The sequence below is a fragment of the Coccinella septempunctata genome, chromosome 3 (genome assembly GCF_907165205.1).
Source record: "Coccinella septempunctata chromosome 3, icCocSept1.1, whole genome shotgun sequence".
NCBI classification, from domain to species: Eukaryota; Metazoa; Arthropoda; class Insecta; order Coleoptera; family Coccinellidae; genus Coccinella; species Coccinella septempunctata.
The window spans coordinates 4,367,972-4,395,852 of record NC_058191.1 but is presented as its reverse complement, the minus strand read 5'-3'; the positions used below and the strand labels follow the sequence as shown (position 1 = coordinate 4,395,852).

At 34.5% G+C, this 27,881-nt stretch overlaps 3 protein-coding genes and 1 long non-coding RNA gene across 6 annotated transcripts in view; 2 read left to right on the top strand and 2 right to left on the bottom strand.

Moving 5' to 3' along the window:
* The first annotated feature begins 47 nt into the window (after window positions 1-47).
* LOC123310139 (galactosylgalactosylxylosylprotein 3-beta-glucuronosyltransferase I) lies at window positions 48-4,020 on the top strand. Of its 3 annotated transcripts, none has more exons than XM_044893539.1 (5): window positions 48-396; window positions 554-885; window positions 1,139-1,285; window positions 1,342-1,429; window positions 1,556-1,878. In XM_044893539.1, exons 1-5 carry the CDS (start codon window positions 315-317, stop codon window positions 1,834-1,836), a joined length of 930 nt encoding a protein of 309 aa, XP_044749474.1. In that variant the 5' UTR covers window positions 48-314; the 3' UTR covers window positions 1,837-1,878. The 3 variants fall into 3 exon arrangements, with proteins under 3 accessions (XP_044749474.1, XP_044749472.1, XP_044749473.1); XM_044893537.1 differs by having other exon boundaries at window positions 49-396; window positions 548-885; window positions 1,556-1,876; XM_044893538.1 differs by lacking the exon at window positions 1,556-1,878 and adding an exon at window positions 3,547-4,020 and having other exon boundaries at window positions 53-396; window positions 548-885.
* Window positions 4,021-4,163: 143 nt separating this feature from the next.
* On the bottom strand, window positions 4,164-4,815 carry LOC123309273 (40S ribosomal protein S15). Its single transcript, XM_044892297.1, has 2 exons — window positions 4,721-4,815; window positions 4,164-4,661 (listed from the first exon to the last, which is right to left on the bottom strand). Exon 2 carries the CDS (start codon window positions 4,638-4,640, stop codon window positions 4,200-4,202), a length of 441 nt encoding a protein of 146 aa, XP_044748232.1. The 5' UTR covers window positions 4,641-4,661; window positions 4,721-4,815; the 3' UTR covers window positions 4,164-4,199.
* Window positions 4,816-5,113: 298 nt separating this feature from the next.
* On the bottom strand, window positions 5,114-5,707 carry LOC123309096. The gene is made up of 2 exons (XR_006537219.1): window positions 5,619-5,707; window positions 5,114-5,303 (listed from the first exon to the last, which is right to left on the bottom strand). It is a non-coding gene; the product is annotated as an uncharacterized LOC123309096 (long non-coding RNA).
* A 231-nt stretch (window positions 5,708-5,938) lies between these two features.
* Window positions 5,939-27,881, top strand: part of LOC123310594 (sortilin-related receptor-like) — a 50,333-nt gene continuing 28,390 nt past the window's right edge. The window contains exons 1-9 of the mRNA XM_044894144.1: window positions 5,939-6,212; window positions 14,618-14,866; window positions 14,932-15,093; window positions 15,191-15,439; window positions 17,024-17,286; window positions 20,197-20,542; window positions 20,601-20,942; window positions 20,994-21,175; window positions 24,052-24,641. Coding sequence (XP_044750079.1) covers window positions 6,006-6,212; window positions 14,618-14,866; window positions 14,932-15,093; window positions 15,191-15,439; window positions 17,024-17,286; window positions 20,197-20,542; window positions 20,601-20,942; window positions 20,994-21,175; window positions 24,052-24,641 — 2,590 coding nt within the window. The 5' untranslated portion in view covers window positions 5,939-6,005. The remainder of the gene's footprint in view (window positions 6,213-14,617; window positions 14,867-14,931; window positions 15,094-15,190; window positions 15,440-17,023; window positions 17,287-20,196; window positions 20,543-20,600; window positions 20,943-20,993; window positions 21,176-24,051; window positions 24,642-27,881) is intronic.

Sequence of the window (27,881 nt, the reverse complement as noted above, 5' to 3'; positions counted from 1 at the left end):
GAAGGAAGGAAGAAAGATTTGAATAAGGATCATAAGGATTCTATTCTATAGTTTCATCAGTAACCCTACTTTCTGTATAATTTTCAAATTTACGTCAAATTTTTTAATATTTATTTCCTCAATGCTGTGTATTTGAATTATAACACATACATACACCTCCAACATCAAAGATATATAATCTTTGACCAAAATCTTATCGGATAGGATAAGAATGTTCACACCACTACAATGAATTTGTGCAAATAAAGAATGTCAAGGATGAAAGATACACACGTATTTGAATTAGAAATGAATAATGAAGAATAGAACACAACATGAAGAAACCAAGAATATTAGTTGGTGCAACAAGTATTGTGTTTTTCATTATTATATGGAAGTTATATGGTATTGAATCTGGTAATTATTCATAAATAATTTCAAGATTAAAACTATTTATTATTCATCAAACAAATCATCAATAATTGATAATTTTGAACTAATTGTCTAAAAAGCAACACTTCATGAATCCTTTTCAAAGTACTTACATCTAATTTTATTTGTTTTTGAGTGTCAGGAGTTGAAGAGTTAAAACAAGAGTTAGAATACCAAGAGAATATCAATCGTTTCCCATTAAGTTTGGAACGTATTGTTAATCCTGTAACCATATATTGTGTTACACCAACTTATTGGAGACTTGTCCAGAAGGCAGAGTTAATACAGGTTCTCCAAACCTTAACTTTAGCCTCATTCAAGGTTAACATAAAATGGATAGTGATCGAGGATTCTGAACAGAAAACTTCGTTAGTTACTAATTTGCTAAAAAGAATAGATGATGCTGGTGATTCCCGCTTAAGTTATGTACATCTTAATGCTAAGACACCACCTTTCCAACAACTGAAGGCAAAGGTATGAAGTTTCTTTTTATCAATGACCAAGGTCAGCGGTACTGCATATTATCTGTATATTATTTTAGATCTATTACCTCGTGTATTTGGTTAGAATCAATTCACAGTTCAGCATAATGTTCCTTATAAATTTTTACAACCAAATATGAGATGTTTATGTGAAATATTGAAAAGAATTCGTATAGAAAGTTTTTGCTATTAATTCCGCAGATTACATATTCTCTGTAATTTTTTTTTTAATTTAATGATACCAGGATCCGAGATGGAAGAAACATAGAGGAGTTGAGCAGAGAAATGCTGCTTTAAAATGGATTCGGGAGAATATAAAGCCGCATGGATCAAAAAAAATTATATTTTTCATGGATGATGATAATACTTATGATGTGAGATTATTTGAGGAGGTAAAGATTATTAAATTAACTTTGTTTGTGTTTATTCATTTTTACCTAAAATTTAGATAGCAAAGGTGGACAAGGTAGGAGTCTGGCCAGTTGGTTTAGTTGGTGGACTCAATTTGGAAACACCTATAGTAGATCCTAAGACTGGTAAGTAAAAGAGTATCTGATTTCCCAACTTCATTACTGCCTCAAAAGTGCCATTTCAAAGTTCAGATATCCAAGGATAACACAAGATTTTTCCAAGAAATATCCGATGTTTTTTCTTCATTATAGGAGAAGTACTGAAGTTCAAGAGTGGATGGCAATCAAAACGAGTCTTCTCATTAGATATGGCAGCGTTTGGCATTAATATCGAACTTATATTGAACAAAACAATAACCGTTTTTTCATATCGGTCTGAAGTAGGTTATTTAGAGAATGATTTTTTGTCTGAACTCATCGAAAAAAGGCAATTGGAACCTCTTGCAAACAATTGCACCAAGGTTTATGTGTGGCATACAAGAACTATGAATCCGGAGGCTTTGAAGAAAATCGAATTGCATGATGAAGAATAATGCCGGTGTGGCCTGAAGATTGATTTGTCTGTTAGAAGTTTGAAAAAGTTTATTTGTCGAAAAAATCGTAAACCCAAAAATTATTCATAATCTAGTATGGATTCTGAATTATTCTTCCACTAAAGTTGAAAATGGGCAATGCTAAGGTTCTTCAAGCTCAACACCTTATGCTTTTAACACATACATACAGTGTGTGGACAAAGTAATCAAGAAAATTACAAAGTGTGTTATTACATTTTTTCGCGCAAAACACTTGGACAGTCTAACTGTAGTTAGGCCCCACTTGTCACAATTTATTTGTGTGTCTTTTTGACCTAAGCCACTTTTTCTGAAAAATTTCATGGTTCTAATTGTTTTACCCAGAAATCATATCTTGCAAACCGTTTGAGATAAATGTTTCTTTGATTGAATTCCCCATATCTTTCACAACACTCTAGAGTTGGTCTGAAAGACACTCTAATTTTTCGAAAATGACCTTTAAAAATGTCAATATGTAATTCCATATTTTCATATGGCATGCCCTAAACTTCTTTTGTTTGTTGCATACATCCTAGTGGATGGTCTTTATTTTTATGGACACATTTTGAACCTAAAATTTTTAAAGCTATTCATTTTAGGCTCAAAATGTTTCTATAAAAATTAAGACTACCTACTAGGTCCTCCAACAGACAAAAAAAAGTTTAGGGCATGCCATCGATTTCCGCCAAAGTTAGATCGAACACTGGAGAGTGGAGACTCATCCTGTATACTTTGCTTTATCTAAAAAGCGTAGATGGGGGCGGTAAATATTCAAATGTTCTGAAAAATTGCTTCAAAAGCCGAAATAAAATCATTTTTCTTGATACTCAACTTGAATTTCGATTTCATTGGATATATGAAAATACCATTGCTACCATGGAGGTAAGAAATACCGCTATCACTAAATTTTCTTAATTTTTTTCAACTCGAGCACAAAATGTATAAGGGAATATTCAAAGATTGCAATATATATATATTCTTTTGATATAGAGCATTACAATCTTGAAAAGCAAACAATAATTATAGCATGTGTATGAGTTACAGTTTTAGCAGAGGTTAGCATAACGGGGTACCATACAAATTGGTGTATGATACAAGAGCTTAGGGAAAAACCTCAGTAAAAAAACCCTTTCTCCCCGTGAGTGTAGTGGATTGTAATTGTTCACGAAATAAGCTGAAATATTCCATATTGAAGGGCATCTCGCACTGCAAAAATTGATTCTTTCTCCAACAAAAGGAAAATCCAGAAAGTCTTCTCCAATAACAAAATTAAACGAAGAAATAATTGATATGTTCTTTCATCAATTACTATCCTCGATATCACTTTGAAAATATCAATCACTCCTAGAGTGTATGTTATTGACCTCAAAATACATAAAAAAAGTAAAATTTCAATTCAACAACTTTAACCATTTCATTCCTATATTGAAAACAGGGTTGATAGAAAACCCTATTTATGATCGAATTATCCTTTAGCAACAAATGTCAATCTATTTCTGGCACAAACAGTTAGAGTAATCATTTAAAACAATTCAATTACCCCTCGTAAAAAATGCATGACAATCTCCCCAATTAAAGTGAAAATACCTGATCGAGATATGAATTTTGTGTTACTTTTTTTCACTCTATTTATGGAATTCACCTATCAATCTCAACTTTTTTTTTGGATAATTCAACACTAATGTTTCCCAGGCAAAGTGACGAGTTACAAGAGCGGGTGGAAGCCAGATAGACCATTTGCGATAGACATGGCAGGTTTTGGAATAAACATCATTCTGATTTTGGAGAAACCAGAGGCAATGTTCTCTTACAGGATGGAACATGGCTACCAAGAAAGCCAGTTCTTAGCATATTTTACCACAAAAGAACAACTTGAGCCATTGGCAGATAACTGCACAAAGGTGTACGTGTGGCACACTAGGACTGAAAAACCTGTCATTAAAGGCACTGTGCCTGGCTTTGAAGTGTGATATTAATTTTTTTTTTTAAATTCCAATGTTTCCTAAGTATTCATTTCATAGTTAATTATTATCAAATTTTTCTCTGTGATAGACTTATGCTATTATTTTTCTGAAACAATTACTCCCCCTATATAAAATAAGTCAAGTACCTAGCCACATGAATCAAACACAACATATTATTTATTAAATAAACTGAAATTCAGAATTGATGTTTTTTTTAACCATAAATTCAAATTTAGACTCTAATCAAGACTGAACTGAAAATACTTGGATGTCGATGACAATGATCTGTCTACGGAGAAACTGTGTGGAACGTATGAGGTGAAGAAGATAAAAAAATACAGCAAATTCGCTTTTCAAACCATTTATTATGTACTTACAAACTTATTTCAGAGGAATGAACCTAGAACTGTGGGTAGCACCAATACCTGGCCTACCGTGTTTTACAGGTTTGTATGTCAACGAAAATTCTCCCAAGTAATGTCCAATCATTTCTGGTTTGATTTCAACTTGTGTAAAAGCTTTACCGTTGTAAACACCGACGATGGATCCTACCATTTCTGGGACAATAATCATGTTTCGGAGGTGAGTCTTGACAATTTCTGGCTTCTCTAGTGGAGGTGCCTCTTTCTTTGCCTTGCGGAGTTTTTTCAACAGGGCCATGGGCTTCCTCTTCAATCCACGGCTGAAACGCCTCCTGGCACGGCAGTTCATCAATTCCGATAACTGCTCAGTGGAAATGTCCAAAAGTTGATCCAGATCCACACCTCTGTAGGTGAACTTTTTGAAAGTACGTTTTTTCTTGATAGCTTCTGCTTCAGCCATTTTGACTTCAAATCAACTGATCTATACAAAATAAAAAATGTTTAATTAGAGCTCAAAGGTAAATTTACAGAATTACTTACACGTGCTTCGACAAACGTCCGAAAGAAAGAACCTCTAAAACACAAACGGAAATACGTCAAATTTCGGTGATCCAAGCCACAGATTCTCTTTCTACTCTGTGGTCATAGTATGAACCATAAAGTTAATTTTATCTTTTTTGAATATGCTCATTTTTAATAGTTGAATGAATTATGATTATTTTAATTATGAAGAACGATTATGAAAAAAGGAAGATAAAAAGAATTCCAACATTGCGATTTGTATTACTCTCGTGATATTTACTATTCATCGCATGCGAAATGAAACTAGGAAACAAGAAATGCATAAATAGCGTATAGCATATAACTTCTACTATATCTTCTTGAAGCAAACTATTTATTAGCTTCATATTGAAGGCAAGAAAGTAAAAGATATTTTGGTTTTATCTTTTTATTCATATTTTTGCTTGCTTGGATAAGGAATCTGTTATATATAAATAATCTTCAATTATTAATTGGGTCACTGAGTGCTAGAGGGCTGCACATGTCTTTTATGGAAATCGCGCCAGCAAAAAAATAAGATTTTCTCCCAGATAGAGTCTTTTTGATTATCTCCAAGACGAAACTGTCGAAAAAGAAAAATATTTTCAAAGCTCTGTTAAGGACATACTATCAATTTATAAAATCTTTGCAATTAAAATTTGGATATCTCAGATCACGCATCAGGGTACCTGAGTATTTCTGAATTTTATAAAAATTCTCAATCAGTTTAGGTACAATCCAAATCAAAGTAGGAAAATTATTTATCTGATATCTATATCTGATTTTTAATTAATTCATTAAGCTAAGAAAGTTTTCCAACTTCCATTTCGGTTACCATCATGAAACATGATGAATACAAAGCATTTAATAATATCTCGTATTCAATGCGTTTACTTACTATGTACTTCATAATATATCCTCAATTATTTTTATTGAATAAGTGGATAACTGATTATCTTATAAAGTGATATTGCCGGCGGTTTGAAGGAATCAGTAGGAAGACTGAAGACTAATTTGGAAACACATAACCTCAATAATATCTTCATGTTCATAATTTTCATGCTAGATCTATCTCAAAACTCAAAATCCTTTGTTCAATTTTATGCTGAAGCATAGCATCATTTCAAATTTTCAAAAGTAGTGGAAAAAAAATGCTGCTGTTAAAATGCTCCCACGCATGCCTAACTCAAAGATGACAACACCGAGTTTTCATTCTATTGTTTTTCAGTAAACAGCTGACCGTTAGAGGTTGTGTTTGTGCGAAGTTTATACAAATGTCATCATAATGAGAGTTTTTTTGATTTTCGCCCTCGTTTCTACTATACATTGGAATACAGCATCGTCTCAAAAAAATACGTTAAGTGGAACACCAGCTTCTTCTCAGAACGGACTATTTACTTTTAATATAGATGATCAGGATGTACCTACATTAGCTAGAGCTAAAAGGGATGTTGATGCTGATAGCAACATTACTAGTCCAATAAATGTCAAGGTAATTATTATTTTTTCAATTGAGTATATCGAATTGTTGGGTAGTTAACATAATTGTAAACACATCACCATCGTTGTGACGTTTGTGATGACTGCTGGTTTTTCCGGCTGCGAAATTCGCTATAAATATCTTGAAAAACTTTCAATGACAATCAATATTTTCGAACAATAGTGTATTATTTATAAAAGAGAGTTCATCTCATTTATGTGACAAACAGCCAACCAAATAATCTACATAGGGGGTATCTGGCTCTATAAGTGTATACCTTCTGTATTTTCATTCTACATAATTGAGTTAATCCAAACTCTCTAGTAAATTTTATTTGATTGATGTGTCGTATGTGCTTTCTAATTAGTATTTGATGAATTTTGTCGTGAATTTGAAAGTTGTGAAATATTGTAGGAAAGCTAGAGAAGTAACGGATATTTGCGGGAATCCCCTGTTGTGTTATCTGAAATTTTTTTATGCATGTATAGTTATCGTTCAACATGTTTGAATAATAGACTCAAGGGAAAATATTATTAAAGGACCTATCTATAAGACTAAATTGTACCCTTGTTTCCAATGTTCGTGCAACTAGTTTCCCTAAAAATATACAGGTTGATTCTTGTACATATATTTTAACAGTAGATTCTTGAGGTCAAATGAAACAATGTATTTTTTTTAAATTATTATTCTCATCCAACATGTGAAGCACAAGAAATCAAAATAAAATTTGTTTGCAGAGAATCCTTCTAAAGTGTTTTGAATCAAGCAGCATCCAAAACACCCTTCAATCAATATTCACAGGAATGTGCACCTCTGATAAAAATATCTCAGTAATCTCCAGAAAATGAATATTCGCCTTGCAAGCTTCTTGTGGTTTATTTCGGAAAGAAATTTCATTAGGACATATTCGCTCTTCACTCTTCGAAGTATAGGGGTACTAACCAGAGACAACCTCTCTGTCTCTGGTACTAACTGTACCTCGAGTTGTACCTAGACCAACTCTAACACGTATTGTTCTGAGAAGAAAATTGAGAAATGCTGGGGCTGTATCTAAGCAGAGGATGCTGAAAAAATTTGAAAGACCCTAGACCATTTTTTGACAACTAAAAAAGATTCTTCCACTTTCAATGTTTCCTCAATTCACATTGGCTACTTTCAAATTGCCTCTGTTATCCAAAGTTTTTTTATGTCATGAAAAATTGAAAAGAAAGTTTCATAAAATGGACATGCATTGTTTCAAGAGAAATTATATTATGTGAGTCTCGGTACAGATTAATTTTTATACCAATGGCCTAATATTAAACAAATCCATGACCATTCTTCAACGCGATAATATTAATCGCACTTATCTCTTCATGAGTCAACTGATCTATCTCAAACACTTTTAGTCATATGACGGTCTTCTGATTCACCCTTCCTGGAATTTCTGGAACCCTGTTCTCTGTTCTAAACAAAATCTTTATCCTTTTTAAACTTCACAAATAAATTATTGAACAGTGAACATTCAACAATAATTCATTGTTATCAATTTTGTCGAATTGACCGCTGACCAACTCATGAATAATTCTTTTTTTTATCGTAGATTAGCCTAAACCCGCGGCTTCGTTCGCGCAATATTTCATGGTAAAACGCGAGTTAATATACAAAATTAATTAGAATAATTCAAGAGAGAAATAAACAGAAAATCAACAAACCTCACTATGAAAAATTAAATCGATTAAAAAAGATTCGCGCAAACTTCCTGAAAAAACTCAAAACAATTCCTTACAGTCTACACTCTACGCTGTTATCACTCATTAAGTGGCCCACAGGCGAACACATTAGTTGACCACTATGTTGCAGAAAATGGCAAAGGAATAGAGTGTTTCTTTTGACCTCTAGAATCTACTGTTGAAATATTTGTACAAGTCAAAGACTCACCCTGTATAATGGGTAGTCTCGTAATGAATACACTTATGAAAAGAGGAGAATTTGGACAAAGGAGTGGTACCAAAAATTGAATGAAATTCTAGAATAGATTACATTTGAAAAGACAATACTCGTAATTCAAAATCTACAAGATAATTTTATTTTTGAGATTGTCGGTAGATTCTCTGTAAAAGAAGTTCCTGTAGAAGGTTCGAGTTTCAGATCTTTAAATTTAAGACGAAAAAAAGTTATGAGAGCTTTTCTAAATCGTCAAAATCTAAATTTTTGCTAATAAGTAACTCTAAAACGAAGGATCGTAGGAGGCTAAGGTTTTCATCATTGTTTGTTTCTCTGGTAAAAAGATGGAAAGGTGCCATCCCTTTTGCTTCAGTTCATCTGGTTCTGACACCCTGCACAATGCTGTACAATGTCTTCTATAGGTTTTATTAAAATTCATCTTATATTTGGAAAATGCGACAACGCATAGTTCATCCCCATTAAGTTAGCAGAACCATTTTGGAATTTTGGATTTTTTTAGCGGCCATAATTTTAGGCTAATTTATTACCCCAATTAAAAATTTTTTTGCTCTCCAATTATTAGAGAAATTGGGAGTTCTCTCTAGGGTGATAAATTAGCCTAAAATTAATCTCAAAGGATGGTGTGATCAGATTCTGGATAAATATTGTATTAGCGGTTTGGTTCTGCTAGCTTGACGGTAAAGATAGCGGACCCTTTTTTTTTTTTAAAAAACCCATTCTAGGGAAATCCGTAGTAGGTTCAAATGAGCCTAAAATTATGGTAATGTCAGATTTCTGCTAAATGTTTTATTCATTAATTATTCAATTCCTCCAAAAATTGGGGAGCAAAAAATTTTTAATTGGGCTAATAAATTCGCCTAAAATTATTGCCGCTAAAAAAATACAAAATTCTAAAGTGGTTCTGCTAGCTTAATGGTCTTGCAAAAATTAAGTTTTCTGAAATTTTTTTGGGTTTTCACTCCCAATCTCTGAACAAAACAATCGTTAACCGAAAATTAAGTTGCTGTTTGTTACTTTTGTAGCTACTTTCTTGTCTGATTTTACCAATGAAACTCGTTTTGAGTCTTATACAAATTGATTGATGTCATTTTCCAAAAATTATTTCGCAGTCAACACCTTTCATGTTTTTTTTTTCAAATAAGGTAAGGGAGATCAGATTGAAATATCGAGATTAATTCATGAATACGAATTCGTCAATAAGTTTACAACCGAGCTTACAACAATATTCATGTTCGTAATAATTGTAAGCAGATTATTAGAAAAGAGGTGTGAAAAAAATCAGAAAACTAGTCCCAAGCATTTTCTATTTTATACCTTAAGTGACTGACCTCGTGAATTTATGGACATATCTCTATTACTATGATGAAATGAAAATTGAAATCAATTTTTTACAAAGAAGCTATATCCCTTCGGACCTCTCCTATTCACAATTCATATTTCAGGAACCTACTTAATCTCTTACTACTAATTTCGTTAAGGTATTATGTTGATAAATTGAAACTCACAAAGAAAATACATATTTTTATTACCAAGGTTATATTGTGATAAGAAAACTTAAATTATTCAGTACACTCGTAAACTAGCGGAGGAATTCGATAAAAATTAATGGCCAAATGGGTGTTGAAAAATTGCGCCCTAGAGTTTTCTATAAGATATGCTGTATATTTAACACTCATGTGAAGAAAAACCATTATATGATGTCGTGAAGGGCGATAAGCCGTCATACGGGCACAGATCCATTCCTGAGAATCAAGTTGTCGAAATTCGACAAAAAATCTGATTTTCTCATTATTTGTGAAACTGCTTTGTTGTTTTCTAAAAATGGCTTCTTTACACTTTCAGCCCCCAAGTTTTCGACTTGAAATGTGAAATGCATTTCCTTAGCCTCATGCATTTAGTCTTACAAAATACGAAAATATCGATTGTTTTTTCTCTCTCGTACTTCTAGCATTTTCTCAAGAACTTGGTGATCCTACGACGGTCACAATTCTTATACAGGGTCTTTTACGAGGAACCTCACCCATATTTATACGGGAAACTACTGAACGTATTTTCATGAAATTCAGCACTTATAAGTATTTCACGATGCTGATGAAATCTAAAATATTTTCAAGGCATGAACACCTCCGGTTTTTCCGGAAATGACGTCAACTTCCGTTTTTCAAATAAGAACACCATTTTTTTATTGCAGAAATAGATTCCTTAGAAAATTTCAAGTTATTTTGATGTAACATTTTTCAGTTTTGGTTGGAAAATTCTCTCTGAGCGGGAAAATTCGAAAAAAAAATCGAAAATAGAGCTCCGCTGAAACAAGAATAACTTCGAGGTTTTTGGATGGAAAATTTTCATTTTTGGGATTTTTCAAGATGTAAGATTGATGTATCCACTTTAAAAATCGAAATCGCGATTCATGATACAGGGGGTGAAAAAATCGCTTTTAAATTTAGGGATGACAAAATCGTGAAAAATCAATTTTTTCAAATTAGAACCCCATTTTTTTATGACAGATATTGAATCTACGTTGAAAAATAATGTGAGTGTATGCATCACACCCTTGCCCTAAAATGGATATTTTCTGAGTTATTCACAAAAAACTGTTTTTCGTCTTGAATTTTCAGCTATTTCTTTTCCCTTCACGCCAAAAAGATGAAATTTTCAGGAACTGTTACTAAAACTATGTTTTAGATTTTACTACCCTAATATGCAAGAGAAAAAAGTTACAGGTTGTTCCTAAGAGATGACGAATTTTGATTCGAATTTGTATCGGAAACCTCTTTATTTCAACTAATCGGCCATCGGTTTTCTCTCCAGTGATAAATAAATAATTCCTTATGAACAATATGCAAAAACTTACCATGGTTTACATTCTTTTTTTTTAAAAAACAGTTTTTTGTGAATAACTCAGAAAATATCCATTTTAGGGCAAGGGTGTGATGCATACACTCACATTATTTTTCAACGTAGATTCAATATCTGTCATAAAAAAATGGGGTTCTAATTTGAAAAAATTGATTTTTCACGATTTTGTCATTCCTAACTTTGAAAGCGATTTTTTCACCCCCTGTATCATGAATCGCGATTTCGATTTTCAAAGTGGATACATCAATCTTACATCTTGAAAAATCCCTAAAATGAAAATTTTCCATCCAAAAACCTCGAAGTTATTCTTGTTTCAGCGGAGCTCTATTTTCGATTTTTTTTTCGAATTTTCCCGCTCAGAGAGAATTTTCCAACCAAAACTGAAAAATGTTACATCAAAATAACTTGAAATTTTCTAAGGAATCTATTTCTGCAATAAAAAAATGGTGTTCTAATTTGAAAAACGGAAGTTGACGTCATTTCCGGAAAAACCGGAGGTGCTCAAGCCTTGAAAATATTTTAGATTTCATCAGCATCGTGAAATACTTATAAGTGCTGAATTTCATGAAAATACGTTCAGTAGTTTCCCGTATAAATATGGGTGAGGTTCCTCGTGAAAGACCCTGTATAGGGATTCCGAAACGGATGATAATCAACTGATAAAAAAAATGAAATGAATTCATTGAAACACTGACGGGGATCAATCACTTTTCGGATTGCAAGGCTCGATCCTTACATGTGGAATGGAAATTGGAATTCTAATTACTTATGTATATTAATTTTCTTTGCCAGTTTATTCGAATAATAATAGCTCATGTTTAATAATATTTACTTTTTACTGCATGAGGTTGGCGCCAGTGGTTATTCAGATATATGTGGTTTTATAGATTCTAATTTTATAACAAGGTACATCAGATATTTATTTAGAATATTTCTGAGATTTTGGTAATACTTAATCGAAGTTTGTGGGAAATTTGTACTGTTCTTGTCCATACTTAATGCCTCAGTCCATTGTTGTGTAGTTTTAAGACTGAATAAAATGAATCATATTTTTGAAGAGGTCTTAGGACTCTTAGGTACACCTTCTTAGGCTGACAGAGTTTCCAAAGTATCATGATTTACCAGTATTTCGTACTTAATGACCAAATATTATATTACGTATAGTAAGTATGTAGCTTATATGAGTCGTTCAGATTTAGATGAAACATGATATTAATTTATTTACAGCGGATATCTTCGATACCGTCTGATAATAATAAATCTTCTATTTCAAAATATCAGGATTACATACTATTAGAATGAGAAAATTTCAGTTCAAAATAGCAGTTTCTGATGCATTTTCTTTGCTTTTTGGCAAGCTCTTTCATCTATGGCTCTTTCAGCATTTTCGAACCGTAAAAAACGTCGTTTTGACATTAACGCATGGACCTATAATACCATAATACCAAGTATTATACATCTATGCATTAACGACATATCATGTGTGCCAACCTTACTCTTTTCTAGTTACAATAACTAAAGAAAATAATTATTCCATGACCAACCGACTGCTTTTATAAAAGTGAATGGACTTTAATATTTTTATTTTCTGATTAGAACCCCTGAGAACCGAGTTGAAATTATGTCTCTTGTTCGTTGACCATTCGTCAGTTTCGAGAATAGTAACATTCCATTCTCGATTCCATTATATGGACACCTGATATCTCGGATGAAAGAAATATTTATTTTGTTTATGCAGCTAAAACGTCCAAATGATATCTGCACCTCCACAATCTGTATCAACAAAAGGCATAAAGGAAATGCAAACCCTGAGCCTAATTCATTCTCAATTTATGTTGATATCAGGTTCATTATATGAATAAATCAGCAATTTACTCGTCTGTTATCTCGATAAAGAACTGTATTATGATCAATCCTTTGATACATTTTGTTGATTCGACGAAAAACCTATTGAAAAAGCCTCTGAATATTCGTGAGAAAATATAACTGATATTATATACCATGGTTTATGTTTTGGGACACGTAGATTACCCTTGGTAATAAATAGGCCGATATCCTTTTTTTAAGTATGAAAGATATTGATTTCAAGGTCAGTTTTAAGAAGAGTTTATACCACAGGACTTTCTCGGCATCCGTTTTAACTGTTAGAGGTGAAAAACTACCAGAATGTGGGATGTTTGCAGAAGATCAGTAAAAATTGCGAATATTACAAAATCTCTTTCATCGAAAAGATGGCAGCACTTTACGACCTTTTTTTTCCAATTTAATCAGATTTCAAATTGCAGCCAATGGCGAGACTTTTCGAGAATTTTTTTCATGTGAAAATCCATTGAAAAAACCATTTCACCTCGGAAAGTGAATAACATGAATGAATATTTGTTCCTCATTAAAAAAATTCCAATTTCTTTTCCTTTTCACGAATAAAAAATATTTCTGGCTTTCCGATATGAGGACTGATTGAATTGAATTGTAATGAAAACCCCATATAAATTGGTGCTTACTGACGTAAGATATACCTTTTCGCTTTTTGAACTGACCACTGTAAGACTCCTCTTAAGGTAACTTCAAACTACTTTAGGTAGTACGGAATCTTTATGAATGATGTCATCCATTCATTCATTGCTGTATCCCGTTACCGGGAATAAATCTACAAAAAGACATAAAAAAAGGAACAGACTTATAATTTCTTAGGGCTAATTGCGACTGTGTGCCCTCCTGTGACTAAAGAGACCCAACCGTGACCTACAGATCCTTCCACACTCCGGGCATGGATAGTCACCAACCAGATCTGGTCGCCGCTGTATTCTTCTCGAGTCTCCATTATAACTGTGCACCATAGAACTCCACTGTGACCTGTTGCTAGTTGTTCCCAGTTATGATTGGCATTAACTGATTTTAGGGATTGATGTAGTGTATCCTTAAAACGCTTATACTGGCCTCCTAGGTTCCAGGCTACCACTTGGGTAGTCTTGTGTCTTGCATCCTCAGAATGTGGCATCTCAGTCGGGTCCTCGTTACTTGAGTCTCAATTGTTGTACAACTCACGCGCTGCAAGATTTCTGCACTTGAAACTTTGTGGAACCATCTGATGTGCATTATCTGTCTTAGATGACGTTGTTGCGTTGGTTCAAACTGTTTAATATGTCGCCTGTAGGGCGTCCAGCTTTCGCTTCCGTAAAGAAGCGTTGGGAGGACGACTGCTTTGTAAAGGGGGTCTTACATCATAAGATAAGACCCTCTCTGAAGGCTGAAGGTTACTTCAAACTACTTTAGGTAGTACTGGATCTTTATAAATGATTGTAACATCGCAGATAGCTTTAAGTTATTCTGTATTGTTGCTCATCAACGGGTTTTGAATTTACTTAGAGTTTCAAAATTTTGACACCCACTGCGATGTTACCATCATAAAAATATCCTGAGAAAATCTGGAGTAGTGGAACCAAAGTTGAGCAAAATGGAATGATGCCATTTTGACCCAAACCTTATGCAATTTTAGACATTCTAGAAAATTAAACTTCTTCTGATTACTTTTATCATTTGAATTTCTGAACTCAACTTCACAGTCACCTTCAAATATTAATAACAAATATTGATGATTTTTCCCCTTTCAGGTGAAAGAACTCGATGACATACATAAACAGCTGATGGTCCATTGGGTTCGGGAAGGAAGTAGTGTCATTGTTTGCCTAGCAAGAGATCCTTCACCTTTATCTGATAATACACCCGTCAATCCTTCCTCCGTGTATATTTCCTACGATTATGGCGATACTTATGTGGAAAAAGTCGATGAGTTCAAGTTGGCCGATGGAAATCTATCCACTTTGGAAAAGTTCTATAACCATCCGAGATATAATACACATGTGAGGTTCAATATTTATATTATTTATCGATTTTCACTTAACATGGACTAAAACTTTTTTTTCAGTTCGTATTTGCTGATGTCAAGCATAAAACTATATTTGTTACTACGGATTATGGAAAAACCGTCACCAGAAGGGACTTGGAGTTTTCCCCGACTGATATTTTGTTCCATGAATATTACTCCAGTACATTCTTTGTTCATGACAAGAATGATCCAGAAATGAAAGTGAGTATGTTCAGATATACATTTTTTGAGTGAAAATATCGAATTTCATTTTGTTTCAGTGATCTCATTAAAAATTGATGATATTTTCTTTTGTTAGGTGTATTTAACGGAAGATTTCGGCAACAGTTTCACCATATCTAGAGATTTCGTTATACAGTTACAATGGATGAAAGACTCTAATGACAATCAGCAACTTATAGAATATAGACTTGAGCCGTCCAGAGCAGGAACTGTTATGTATTCGAGTTCTATGTTCAAAAAACCACCGGTTTCGATTTATGCCACGAAAGTGAAAGATATTTACATCAAAGACTCCTATATATTCACCACCAAAGAAGGAGAAAATGTGAGTGATTATTTTCAATATTTGCACTTATATTACATATTCTGACAGATTAATCATCTTTAACTTTGTTAAAATTCAAGTTAAAAATCAAAATTAGATTTGCTCTCATAACTTCATAAAATTAGTTTCACTTTATATCTTTCATATTCCACAATGTTAAGTATTTTTAATTTTTAGTAGTTATTTTACTCATAGTACACAGAAATCCTTTTCAAAACTGCAACAAACAATCATGAAATGCTTCAAAATTCCCTATTGTCACAAAGTTCACCCTGAAAAATTAAAACAAATTTGAAATATTTCTAGGTTGACTGATAAAGGGAGCATTGACCGGCGGGTGTATAATTTGGGGATTGATTATCTAGTCTGATTCTTAACTGATTCAATCCAGTTATCATTATTAATTAGTGTTTCCCTTCATTATTTATTATCGATTAATTATTCCGCCAACTTGATTGATTATTTCTGTTCCCGAATTTCAATCTGCAATCTTTTCGTGTCAATAGATTTTGCTTATCTTGAATCAAATGAGTTTACAGTTGGAATCAGCCATATGCCAAATATTTATGCAATCTTTATTTTGTAAGGGTGAATATCATCACTTTTCGGTAGTGTATTTTACACATGGTTGGATTTTTATTTATTTTTTTTCCGAGTTTTTTTCTAATAACTATTCATTAATATAAGTACTCATCTCACGCTTAAGGTATTAGTGCTCCTTTTATGAAGTGGGTTTCATGAATAAACTTCTTTCACTGAAGTTCATATCCAGATAAAGACATGACTTTTAGAATTGAGCCTCAAATATTATAAACAGCCTTTAAAATATAATGAAATACAAAACAATCAAATATAGTTCGATCTCAAATTATTCGTGAAAAACTGGAGCAAACTGAACCAAAATATCAATATTGCCACCTTAAGTCTGTGCCCCTTGGCCATTCATTGGTACAGTAGCTCAAATTCTCAAAATTTAAATGCTTTGTTTTCTACAGACTTAGCCAAAATATTATAGTGTGAAATCAGGTATTTCTGAAGATATTGATAAGAATAAAAAGTAACCAACTAACTAGGAACTTGTTCCTCCGTTAAATATTAAAATATTAATTATTTTTACTCAATAACTATTACAAAACAAACAAACAAACAAAATACTTTATTTCCATTTGAATAATCACATCATTATAGAAAAGGTCAGTAGAATTACAATAGGCACAGGTGAATGAATCAATTTGAAATAAAGAAAAAATACATTACAAATACATATTACACTTCAGGTCTTCTGCGAATTCACTCAGAAAGTCTATACTTATTATCAAATTATACTGAATGTACCAAGTTGGTAAACGAAACAACACTTTTCCTAAAAATTAAGGAATCAAAAAATCCAAATTTTTAGGTGATTTTCAACAGGCTGTAACTTCACAAAAAAGGAAAAATTTGAAAGATTTGAACAGAGTGCAAAAGCTTCTGCTTTCCTGCTTTTTGCATTGATTTCCCGTTTTTTTTTTGGATATCATAAGAAATAATTTGCTCTTGTTTCAACTGAAAATAAATTGAAAAAAAAACATTTTTGATTTTCAGGGGAATGTAGATCTTTATGTTTCATACAAATTTGGAGTGCAGAAAAAATGTATTTTTGATACGCAACTTGAGAAAAAAAGTTACTTTGTGGTCGATGTTACCGAAAATAGAGCATTAGTAGCGGTTAGTCATGGAAAGACTGTATCTCATTTATATGTATCCGACAATCTTGATGGTAAACTTGGACAGGTGGAATTCATCCTATCCCTTGAAGATGTACTTTGCTACTTCCCAAATAATACATGGCATGAAACACTTATGCAGTAAGTAGATCTTTTCATAGTTTAATTGAATTTATATTCATGAATGGATATATTCTTTAAAAATGGGGCAAATGAATATTAAACGAAATTAATGTAGGTAAATAACACAAGCTGATATAAAATCTACAACAGTAGATTCTTTGGGTTAAAACAAGCACATTTTTCCTTTACCATTTTTCCGATTTGGCCTGAATAAAAATATATAGCCATTTTAAGTTTTGATAATGAGTTATGCCATCACTGGAAATCTACCATACCTGGAAATCTGCCACTAACTCGTGAAAGTATCTAGAAGTCATTAGATAAACATTGTTTTGCAGAAAAGTTTAAATTATTCAAAATTACCTTCCTTATAATTTTACCCATTGTCTATGCAATGCCACTGTTATCCAACCTTGTTTTGTCAGTGATCTTGATATTGCCACCTTCTACGTCATCACCTTCCAAACGGTTTTGAATTGAATTGCAGCTTTGCCATATCTTCTTGCTGTAATGTAATTTTAATCTTGTGGTTTTTTTGAACAGAATTGCAATCAGACAAAATACCCAATTTTTCGAATTTTACAAATTTTTTTTTTCAATATCGAATTTGTCGAAAACGGCGCATTATACCAGAAAATATGAGAAATACTTTAATTTTCCAAATAGTCAAATATTCATTATTGAGCGTTTCTCACTCTGAATAGTTAGATTTTTTCAACTTCTGATGTTTTTATGGTCATAATGAAGAAATTGAAAGATGTGGGTGGAGTTTTGTGTTCAGAAAACATTCATCACATCAATTAAGCGTCATAACCTCACATTTTCGTCCTATAGGGTACCCTAACGATTTGTCAAAATCAGTTGACCCTTCATTGCCGTGGGGCACACAAAGCTTTTTATTATTAGTGTAAAGAGGTATTTCTTAGAAAGTTATAGTCTAATCACTCTAATCTAACGTAGGGAAGAACATTTTTTCCAAAAACATGCACAAAACACAATACTCGACCAAAACAGCATGCGAATCAATGGAGGGAAAAGCTTTTGTCCCCCACGACAGCGAATGCTTAGCTGATTTTGACAAATCGTTAGAGTTCCCTATACACTACAGGGTGGAATGTGTCAAATTTCCATGGACAATCGACTGCTTTTATAAAAGTGGATGGAGTACATATATGACTATTCCACTCATATTATTTCTTCCACAGTATCCTATCACAAGACAGACGCAGCTCGTGATATTATGAAAACACCAGCTGTCTTTGAAATGGATCCAAAAATTACGGTGTTTTCGACGTGATCATAAATACGGAGAATTTGACAGTTGAATCTCCCAAAAATTAAGTATTTGACACATAGATTAGGCGTTTCACTTTATTCGCGAAAAAGTCAGCACTCGTTATTGAATTCAACTTATAATAAGTCTCTGGGTCACTGTTTCTCAGTGTAGTGTAATCTACACTGCACTTTAAATCAGCTGATTTTCGGTTCAATTGCGCAAACGAATGGAAAAACACTGACGTTAGGTTGTCACGCTTATAGATTAATAATTCGAATTCCTAATATGGTTACGTTTCTCAGAAGATGTGTTACTTTTTCATCCTCTGTAAAGTGATGAACGTATCGCAAATTTTAAATTTAATCGTATCCACTTTGAAGTAGATTACTGTGACGTTCGTAACATTAATATCAAATTTTGCATTTCACACTACAGAACACTAATATTACACCTCCTTTCGACTAGGTGTACATAAACTACACTGGTGTAAATCCAATCAGCAAACGAATACCAAAATCGAGTGTAAGTTACACCGAGTGTAGAAAAGTGCTACACTTTCTACACAAACGAAAGGACCTTCCCTTTGATTTCATACCGCCTCTGAGTTCCTTGGAGGAAACTTGCTTTTTTTTTATAGCAGGGGGAATCTGCGACCGTGAAAACACGGGGCTCTATCTCTCGCCCAGAGGAACCCATTTCTAGGGAACACTGTGGGGTTACTCACTCTCCTGAGTTCGCGACCCACTAAACCTAACCTGCTCTTTATTGGTTCCGGGCATTTGCCTATAAACCATTTATCCCTTAATCGGTTAATTTCTTCTTGCACATTGTCGTGCTAGGCTTTTCATGTTCGGCCATTTCGGATATCTCTTCTTAGTATAGTTTTAATAAGTTTTCGAACTCATTTTAATCTCTCCTCAATTGATCTCGCGGTCTCCTTTTGTAAATTCTCATTCTTCTTCTGTCTTCCTCCGGATCGTAATCCACCAGTCTCCTGAGTTCTTCGTTTGGATGTTCCTTCGCTGTTTCGAATAACTTTTCAGCTTTCCTCTTCATAAATTCGGTGATGGTTTCCCACTTCAAATCTCGATATATATTTATATATATATATATATATATATATTTGTCAGGAACAAACAGATATCTGTTTGTTCCTGACAAACCAAGGCGCATCTATGGCACATCGTAGTAGCTTGTTTTCTGTTGCCTGAATTCTTTGTATATGGTTTTTTGCCGCGAATCCCCAAGCACCTGATCCATAAGTCAGTTGCGGTCTAGCAACGGCTTTGATTATTTGCTTGTCAAACACTCAGTTTCGTTATGAAATAAGTCTACAGACTATCGCAAAAATTAAATGAATAGTGCTATTACTACTCAGATTTACATTGCTTTATGGATTTTCAAGAGATTGTATCTTTTCAACCGAGCCGAATTGTCAAAATGGTAAAAATAAAGAGTGTTTCTTTTGACCTCAGGAATATTTTGTTAAAATATGTGTATAAGTCGAAGATTCACCCTGTAACGAGACATTTTTTCGATTGAGGGTATCTATTTCTTTGCTTACTGCCGTACATAGCGGAAAATATTACTCAGCCATTGAACTTCACGTTCATACAATAGGTTGAATATTCTTAAATATTTCTATTATTCAGGCTTATGGCTGAAGAAACATTCGCCGACGTCTACAAAGTTGAAGGTCTGTCTGGAATCTACATCGCCTCGAGAGTGGTGAACAAACCGAAAGGATCGAATCTAGGTCCCCAGAATCTTGGTTCTGTCATCACGTTCGATCATGGCGCAACATGGAGATTGATCCGGCCTCCCCAAAGAGATAACGAGGGACAGCTTATCAGTTGCGATACTCACAAGAATTGCTCCTTACATCTCAGCCAAAAGTTCAGCTACCTATATCCCGACACTAAAACAATAAGTATTCTTTCCAGTAAATCTGCCCCTGGGCTATTGATAGCCACCGGTGTCATTGGAAACTCCCTGAAGGTAAGAGAGGTGTGTAGGTCCTTAAGTACAGTAAGTAGTATATTTGAACATTTTCAAGGGTCATTATGGAGTCTACGTGAGTAGTGATGCTGGTTGGACATGGAGACAAACATTGAAAGACCTTTATTTCTTCAACATGGGAGATCACGGAGGACTGTTGACTGCTGTTAAATATTATAAAAGCAGGGGACAAACGAAACATATTCTGTACTCAACAGATGAAGGGGAAACATGGAAACAAGCACCATTCCATAAGGAGAATCTCAGATTATACGGCTTGATGACAGAGCCTGGCGAAAATACCACTGTTTTCACCATGTTTGGATCGTTACCGGAGTATCATAAGTGGATAATAATAAAATTAGATCTATTGAAAGCCTTCCAATACAACTGTACCAAAGTAAGTCGAACTTCAGTCATCGAAGCGTTTTATAAAATTAAATTTTTTTAGGACGATTATAAATCGTGGTCTCCAAGCCAAAGTGAAAGTGGACGAAACTATGTTCCTTGTATTATGGGACAACAAAGAACGTACCAAAGAAGAATGCCACATTCAAATTGCTATAATGGTCTAGATTACGATGCCCCAATTTCCATGGAACCCTGTAACTGTGATATCCTGGATTATGAATGGTATGTTCTTCAATTTTGAACTATCGGACCCGTCAGACATTATTTTTTTATATAACATTTACCAAAATTCAAATAAATAAATTAAATTTTGAGTTTAATATTTCCATACACGAAGAATCTTAACTAAAGAGCTTCTCCGTTTTACGTTGTCTATCGATGCTTGCGTTTAATTTTGGAAACATATTCGAACTTCGCTTGAAATTTCGGGTTCATGATCTAATATTCGACTGAGAACGTCTTCCGCGAATGGTTGTAGTTTTTCTTACTTTCCATATTGAATGTTAAATTCAATAAGAGAAATAAACATTGCAAATTGTATATTTAAACTTGAAAGAACTATACACAAGTAAAAGTGGAGTTCAGTGAAGAAAGACACTTCGAAATTCGCGAAATATAGTAAGAAAAGACACAAAAATTTCGCGAAAATACACTTATCGGGCATTGAACATAAAAAAATGTCCGATGACAAAAACGACCCCTTTCTGGGTTTTCCATCTAGTGATGAAAATTCAAGTCAAACAGCACCACAGCCTATTTCCTCACAGTTGGTACGACCATGTTAAGCATTCACAAAAATACATGGCAGACATCGAAAAAACGCAGAAGATCGGACACCCAAACTCTTAGACCACCTATAACACCAACAAAAAACAGCTTTTCACCATTAGAAAAAATAGTAACTAACGAGTTGAGTGAAAGAAATAAGGATAAAAACCAACAAGATAACAAAACACCAACCCCATCACCAATTTTTATCCAAGATAAAAAAAAGCAATGCTGAGTAGCTTCACTCAGGTAATTGAGAAAGACTCATTCCATACAAGAGTACTAGCAGATGACAAAATCAAAATTAGCGCGCATTCCTTAGGAAAGAAGAAATAACACACCACACTTATCAAATACGCAATGAACGAACATACAGAGTGGTCATTAGGAACTTGCACCACACGATTCCCACTGAGGAAATTAAAAGTGAACTCAACGAAGCTGGCCACAAAATGCGTAACCTAATTTGTACAACATAAAGTAAATAAAGAGCAAGTACAGGAAAATAAGAACAAACACCATCCAGCCTAAGTCAATAACTATCGTTACTTCTTGATGACTTCGTTTTCACAGCTACTTAATCAAAACATAATAATAAATCTGCTTACCACACTCATAAGCAAAATCAATCAATGATGGCTAATAAAAATCTCAGGATTGCAACATGAAACGCCAACGATTTGACTAGTCGAAAACAAGAAATCCAAACCTTTCTCCTCTATAACCACTATAAAGTGAACATCCTATTGATTTCTGAAACGCATTTTACGAGTAGAACAGTATCCATCCCATTCTACTCAGTGTACCACACAATTCATCCTGATGGAACTGCTCATGGAGGATCAGCTGTCATAATCAGCAACTCCATATCCCATTACGAACAGGAAAAATTTCAAACAAACGCCATCCAAGCAACAACCGTCAATATTTATTTTATTTATGTATTTATTAACAAAAAAGAGTCGAGGTAGATAAACCTATGAGACTCAGAATATAATGAACAAAAATGGACAGTAAACACACAATAGGAAAATAAACTCCTAAAATATTCCTTATTAAGAAAACAAAGGATGAAAGCAAAGAATCAGATATAAAACAAAATAAGAATTCATCTACTTGTATATAATGTTAAAGCAAATCAAACATTCAGAGAATAAATCTACAAATAGACTCAACAACAAAACTATCGGTGCGATCAAACTTATAATTTCTTAGAGCTACTTGCGACTGTGTGCCCTCCTGTGACTGAAGTGACCCAACCGTGACCTACAGATCATGCAGTATATCCTTGAACCGCTTATACTGGCCTCCTGGTTCCCGAATGTGAATTCGCAGTACACAGCTATTTTGGGGAGTTTTGTGTCCTGCATCCTTAGCGCCTTGTTCCACCAAAGCAACGCAACAGCGACGCGACAACGATCCGATATCCTCATCGTGTATCTTTCGTGTTCATCCCATGTTTTCCCACCATGTTGTCCCAACAAAGATACGCAACAGCGATACAATTGTGTCGCTGTTGCGTAGCTTTGGTGGGACAACGCCCTTATAATGTGGCCGCACCATCTGAGTCGGGCCCTCGCTACTTGAGTCTCAATTGTTATACAACTCACGCGCTGCAAGTCTTCTGCATCTGAAACTTTGTGGAACCATCCGATCTGCATTATTTGTCTTAGATGACGTTGATGCGTTTGTTCAAGTTGTTTAATATGTCGCCTGTAGGGCGTCCAGCTTTCGCTTCCGTAAAGAAGCATTGGGAGGACGACTGCTTAGTAAACAGCTGTCTTGGTCGTCAGATTGAGGTCGTGATTTTGAAACACTCTGACCTTTAGCTTCCAGGATGCCCGTGATGCCGAATTTATACGGTTGTGTATTTCCGTGTCTAGGTTAGTCCTAGTATTTATGAAGTTTCCCAAGTATTTGAACTGCTCGACCTGTTCTAAAGTTTCATTATCCGGGCTGATATGTGTTTGAAGGCTTTCTTAGCGGACTTACCAGGACTTTGGTTTTGTCGATATTGAGTCTAAGGCCTAAAGTTTCGTATATATGTTTATAGGTGTCCAACATTATACATGTAGATCCTCGGGGCTGCTAGCGATAAGTGCGCAGTCGTCTGCATATTGAAGTTCCGTGATAAACTTTGTACGGGTTTCTACCTCTTTCACCGACAAATGTATTGTTTCAAAAGTTGCATTATACTTACTTATTTCTTTAAATAAAATCGGTGTTCATGTAGCTACCCAGCACGTTCGGTTTCGCTGGGGTCTGATTTGTTTGCGAGTTGTTTTGGAATTTGAAGCGTTTCTTGAATGAATCTTATTTGTTTTTTGCAGCGATTTCGGATTTGTACGAACGAGCAAACACGGACACTGCATCAGAAACAAAACGGTTCTGATCGATCCCTACAAAGTGCCCGAAAAGTGCGTGCCAGGACAGTTTTACAACAGAACCAAAGGATACAGGAAAATTCAGGGAGATATGTGCAAAGCTGGATTCGAAAAGCATTATTTACCTGACCAAGTGCCATGTCCTTTCGTCGAAATAGATGATTTTCTTCTATTCGCCCAGAGGGAAAGAATATCGCGTTTCAATCTAGTGACGAGGACTTTAGAAGAATTGCCGGTGAAGAACTTGAAGAATGTTATTGCCATTGACTTTGACATGAAGAATAATTGCGTCTTCTGGGCTGACATAGCTCTGGATCTGATTGGGAGACAATGTTTGAGTAATGGTAGTGCACCGGAGATATTGGTGTCTAGCGACTTGGCGTCTATTGAGGGAATGGCGTTCGATTGGATCTCTAACACTCTATATTTCGTTGACGGAATGAGATCGAAAATCGAATTGATTAGGACAGATATCAATCATAGCGGAAGAATGAGGAGGACTGTTTTGGGACCGAACGTTCTGAAGAAACCAAGAGGTAATATTTGTGTAATAAATTACTTTTTTCTTCGGCTTCATATCAAAAGTATCGAATATACGAAATTGATCGTTTATGGGGTTTTATTAGTCATTCGTCCAGTTGCAGGAAAGTCCATAAAATTTAAAACTTCATTAAAATCTTAATCCTCCATTTTCCCCTTCAAAAATGACTGTTTTAAATTTTGATGGGACATCAAATCTTAATGGACTTTCCTGCAAATGCAATTTCGTAAGTGATATCAAATTTTTTGATTTTCTATTAACTTATAATTGTGACAGAAACCACACAAATCTAAGGACTATTTTGAATCAAGGCAAAAGTCATATTTTTTTTTGCTAAAACGATTTAGGTTATACCTAATTACGGAGAGTACTGTGTGTGTATCAGTGGTGTGTGAAGAGAGGGAGGGCTATAGGTTAAAATTCTCCGGGAAGGCACCTGGTGGCAGAGACTTCCAAAGTCTGAATTGTCTAGGTGAAAATTCGCTCGTTGGGAAATAGTCCATTCTAAGGCCCAGTCAGAAAAAACAATTGTCTTTCGCATAATTCACCCTCCAGCTTGAAAACGGTTGGGAGTATTTAAAATATACAATTTTATCCACAACTTTAATAATGAAAACAAAAAATATTAGAGATACAGTAAGTTATTAAAAAAAAATGGATTAATTAGATTAAGGGAACCCCATTCTGATAAGTGTCAAAATTAATGGGTCACCAGGTCTGCAACACCGAGATTAACCATCTATATGAAAATCTAACAAGCTCGAGTATGTACGATTTTTTTTGCATATTCAAAGGACCCCTGTGACCTTGCTTCACGTCCGAATTGTCAGTCTTAAAAAGTAGCTTTCTTTGGGTCCAGTTTACATATCCTCTGAAAATCTCACACGCGCGAAAATTTTTTTTCTCCATTTTCAACTCTTCTGTACGGCAAGCCTTACCACCCAAACAGTCGGATTAACATGAATTTATCATCAGAGACACCTAGGGCATATACAGTAGGTATCTTAATCTGACCCGCTCGAGTATGTACATCTGACGCTTTCTCCACCGCTGAGAATGCATACAACATAGTACATAGGACCTCAAATACGGTGGGCTATAGGAGATTTGAGCTGCAACATTTGCAGCGCTCTGAATAGTTTTTCTTTCGCACGTTTCACTGTCGCGTGCATTGTGTACTATGAGTTCAAAAATCGAACTCCATAATTTGCGTACATGTCATAATATTTCAACGGAAATAAAAAATTATTTTATATAATATATACAGGCTGCGTCTTCGACAAATATTTTAACGGTAGATTTTGGAGGTCAAAAGAAACTCTCACAGACGGTTTTATCTAATGAAGTGAATTTCGGAATATAGTTTTTCATTTATTTGATGAATCCTCTTCGAGCACAAGATATCAGCCAGGTGTTCCAGTTTTCTTATTATGGCCATTACCTACCATGAATATACCAAAAATTCAAAGAACCCAACTCGAACTCTTGAATATAAGTTGGACGCTATCTTTTGAATATTTGAACAAAAGTATTCTTCATATTTTCTCGTATAATGCGCCGTTTTCGAGTAATTTGATGTTCAAAATTGAAAAGCATCTGTGAAATTTGAAAAATTGGGTACTTCGGCTCAATGCAACTCTGTTTAAAAGATCCACAGATACTTAGTGTCACGGATTTGGCTAGTTATTAATGTTCAAAAATAGAAAATATCTGTGAAATTAGAAAAATTGGGTACTTTGTCCAAATGCAATTCTTTTTAAAAGATCCACAGATGTGTAGTGTCACAGATTTAGCTGTTCAGTTCAGTTATTCTGAAGGTAATTTTGTTTTTCAAGGGATAGCACAGCTCATTATGAAAACTTAAAATGGCTATATCTTTTTATCAGGGCCGAATCAGAAAAAATGGTAAAGGAAAAAAGTGTTTCTTTTGACCTCAAGAATTAACTGTTAAAATATTTGTAAGAGTCAAAGACTCGCTCTCTATAAACGGAGATAAAAAATGATGTAAGTATTATGTTAGGTGTCTACTGTTTGAGTTTGCTTGCCAGAAATGGCGACAGTAAGCTTGAGATCGACGAAATAGTAGAGAAATGAGCAAAGTATGTATGCCTGTCAATGAATTGACGAGCTGTACTGTCTGCGGTGGGTCAGAGAAGCGGTGTGATTGCTGTGATATGACAGTCATGTTCAATAGTCTGCAGAGGCCGCAGGGCAATTCATTCAGTTATTGTCAAGCATTTCTCTGCGGTATTTGACAATTCTATCCGTTTTGAACGAGGATTGTCGTCGATTTACATAGAATAGTCGCCAATGGCTGCCGTGAGGGAAATAATAACAGGTTTTAACAATCAAATTACTATATCTCACTATATTATATCTATAGTTGTCATGGTTGCGTTCATAAGGATAATGAGATATGTGCTCCAATTGAAAAAATGCCTCCACCGAAATGTTCATTATACCGCTGACCCCGTTCTCTCCACACCAACATTCGCCTATCAGAAGAATATAGACGAAATCTCGACTGTCTGTTTCAGTTCTCATGTTCGAGAGTCCAACGATATCTTACACACGCTATTGCTCCCTACTCAATCGCGGGTGCCTCGCGGATCTTATTTTTTTTCAAATCTAAGGTATGCAGTCTATTCCGGATTGTTCAATCAGAAACTATAGATTTTCGAAATGAGCTATTGATGCGGGATAACTGTAAAGAAGGGATTTCGTCGTGCAGTTAAACGTAGTAGCCGATCTTGTACGACGGTTGTAGCTCTTGCTCTTCCACCCCATGAGTATATGCAGCACTTATACTAGTAGGTACGTAGAGATTCTCCGCTCTACTAACTACAATTCGCGTAACCGGGAGACGGTTATAAACTTCTTGTTGAGTTAAACCTTCTGTTCAAGTTGGAAGGCTTCTGAACGCATGCTGAACACATGAACAACATCATACTCCTACAAGAAATGAGTTTATTGTAATTTATTTAAATTAAGGTATTAAGTGTCATGAGGACCATATTTTGTGTTCATACGCAATAAGAGCAATACTGAAATTTATTTCAAGTGCAAGAAGTAAGTTTTCTCTCTAATATCCGTTCAATATTCGAGCAGTGTACTTTACAAAGCTCAAATACAACCAGGATTGGAATACTTACTGAAGTTTGGGGTGCTGCAACATCAACTCCGGCTTGAAAAACCTGTTAAAAAAAACTTGTGGAATAGCTGACTCTGGAACTCA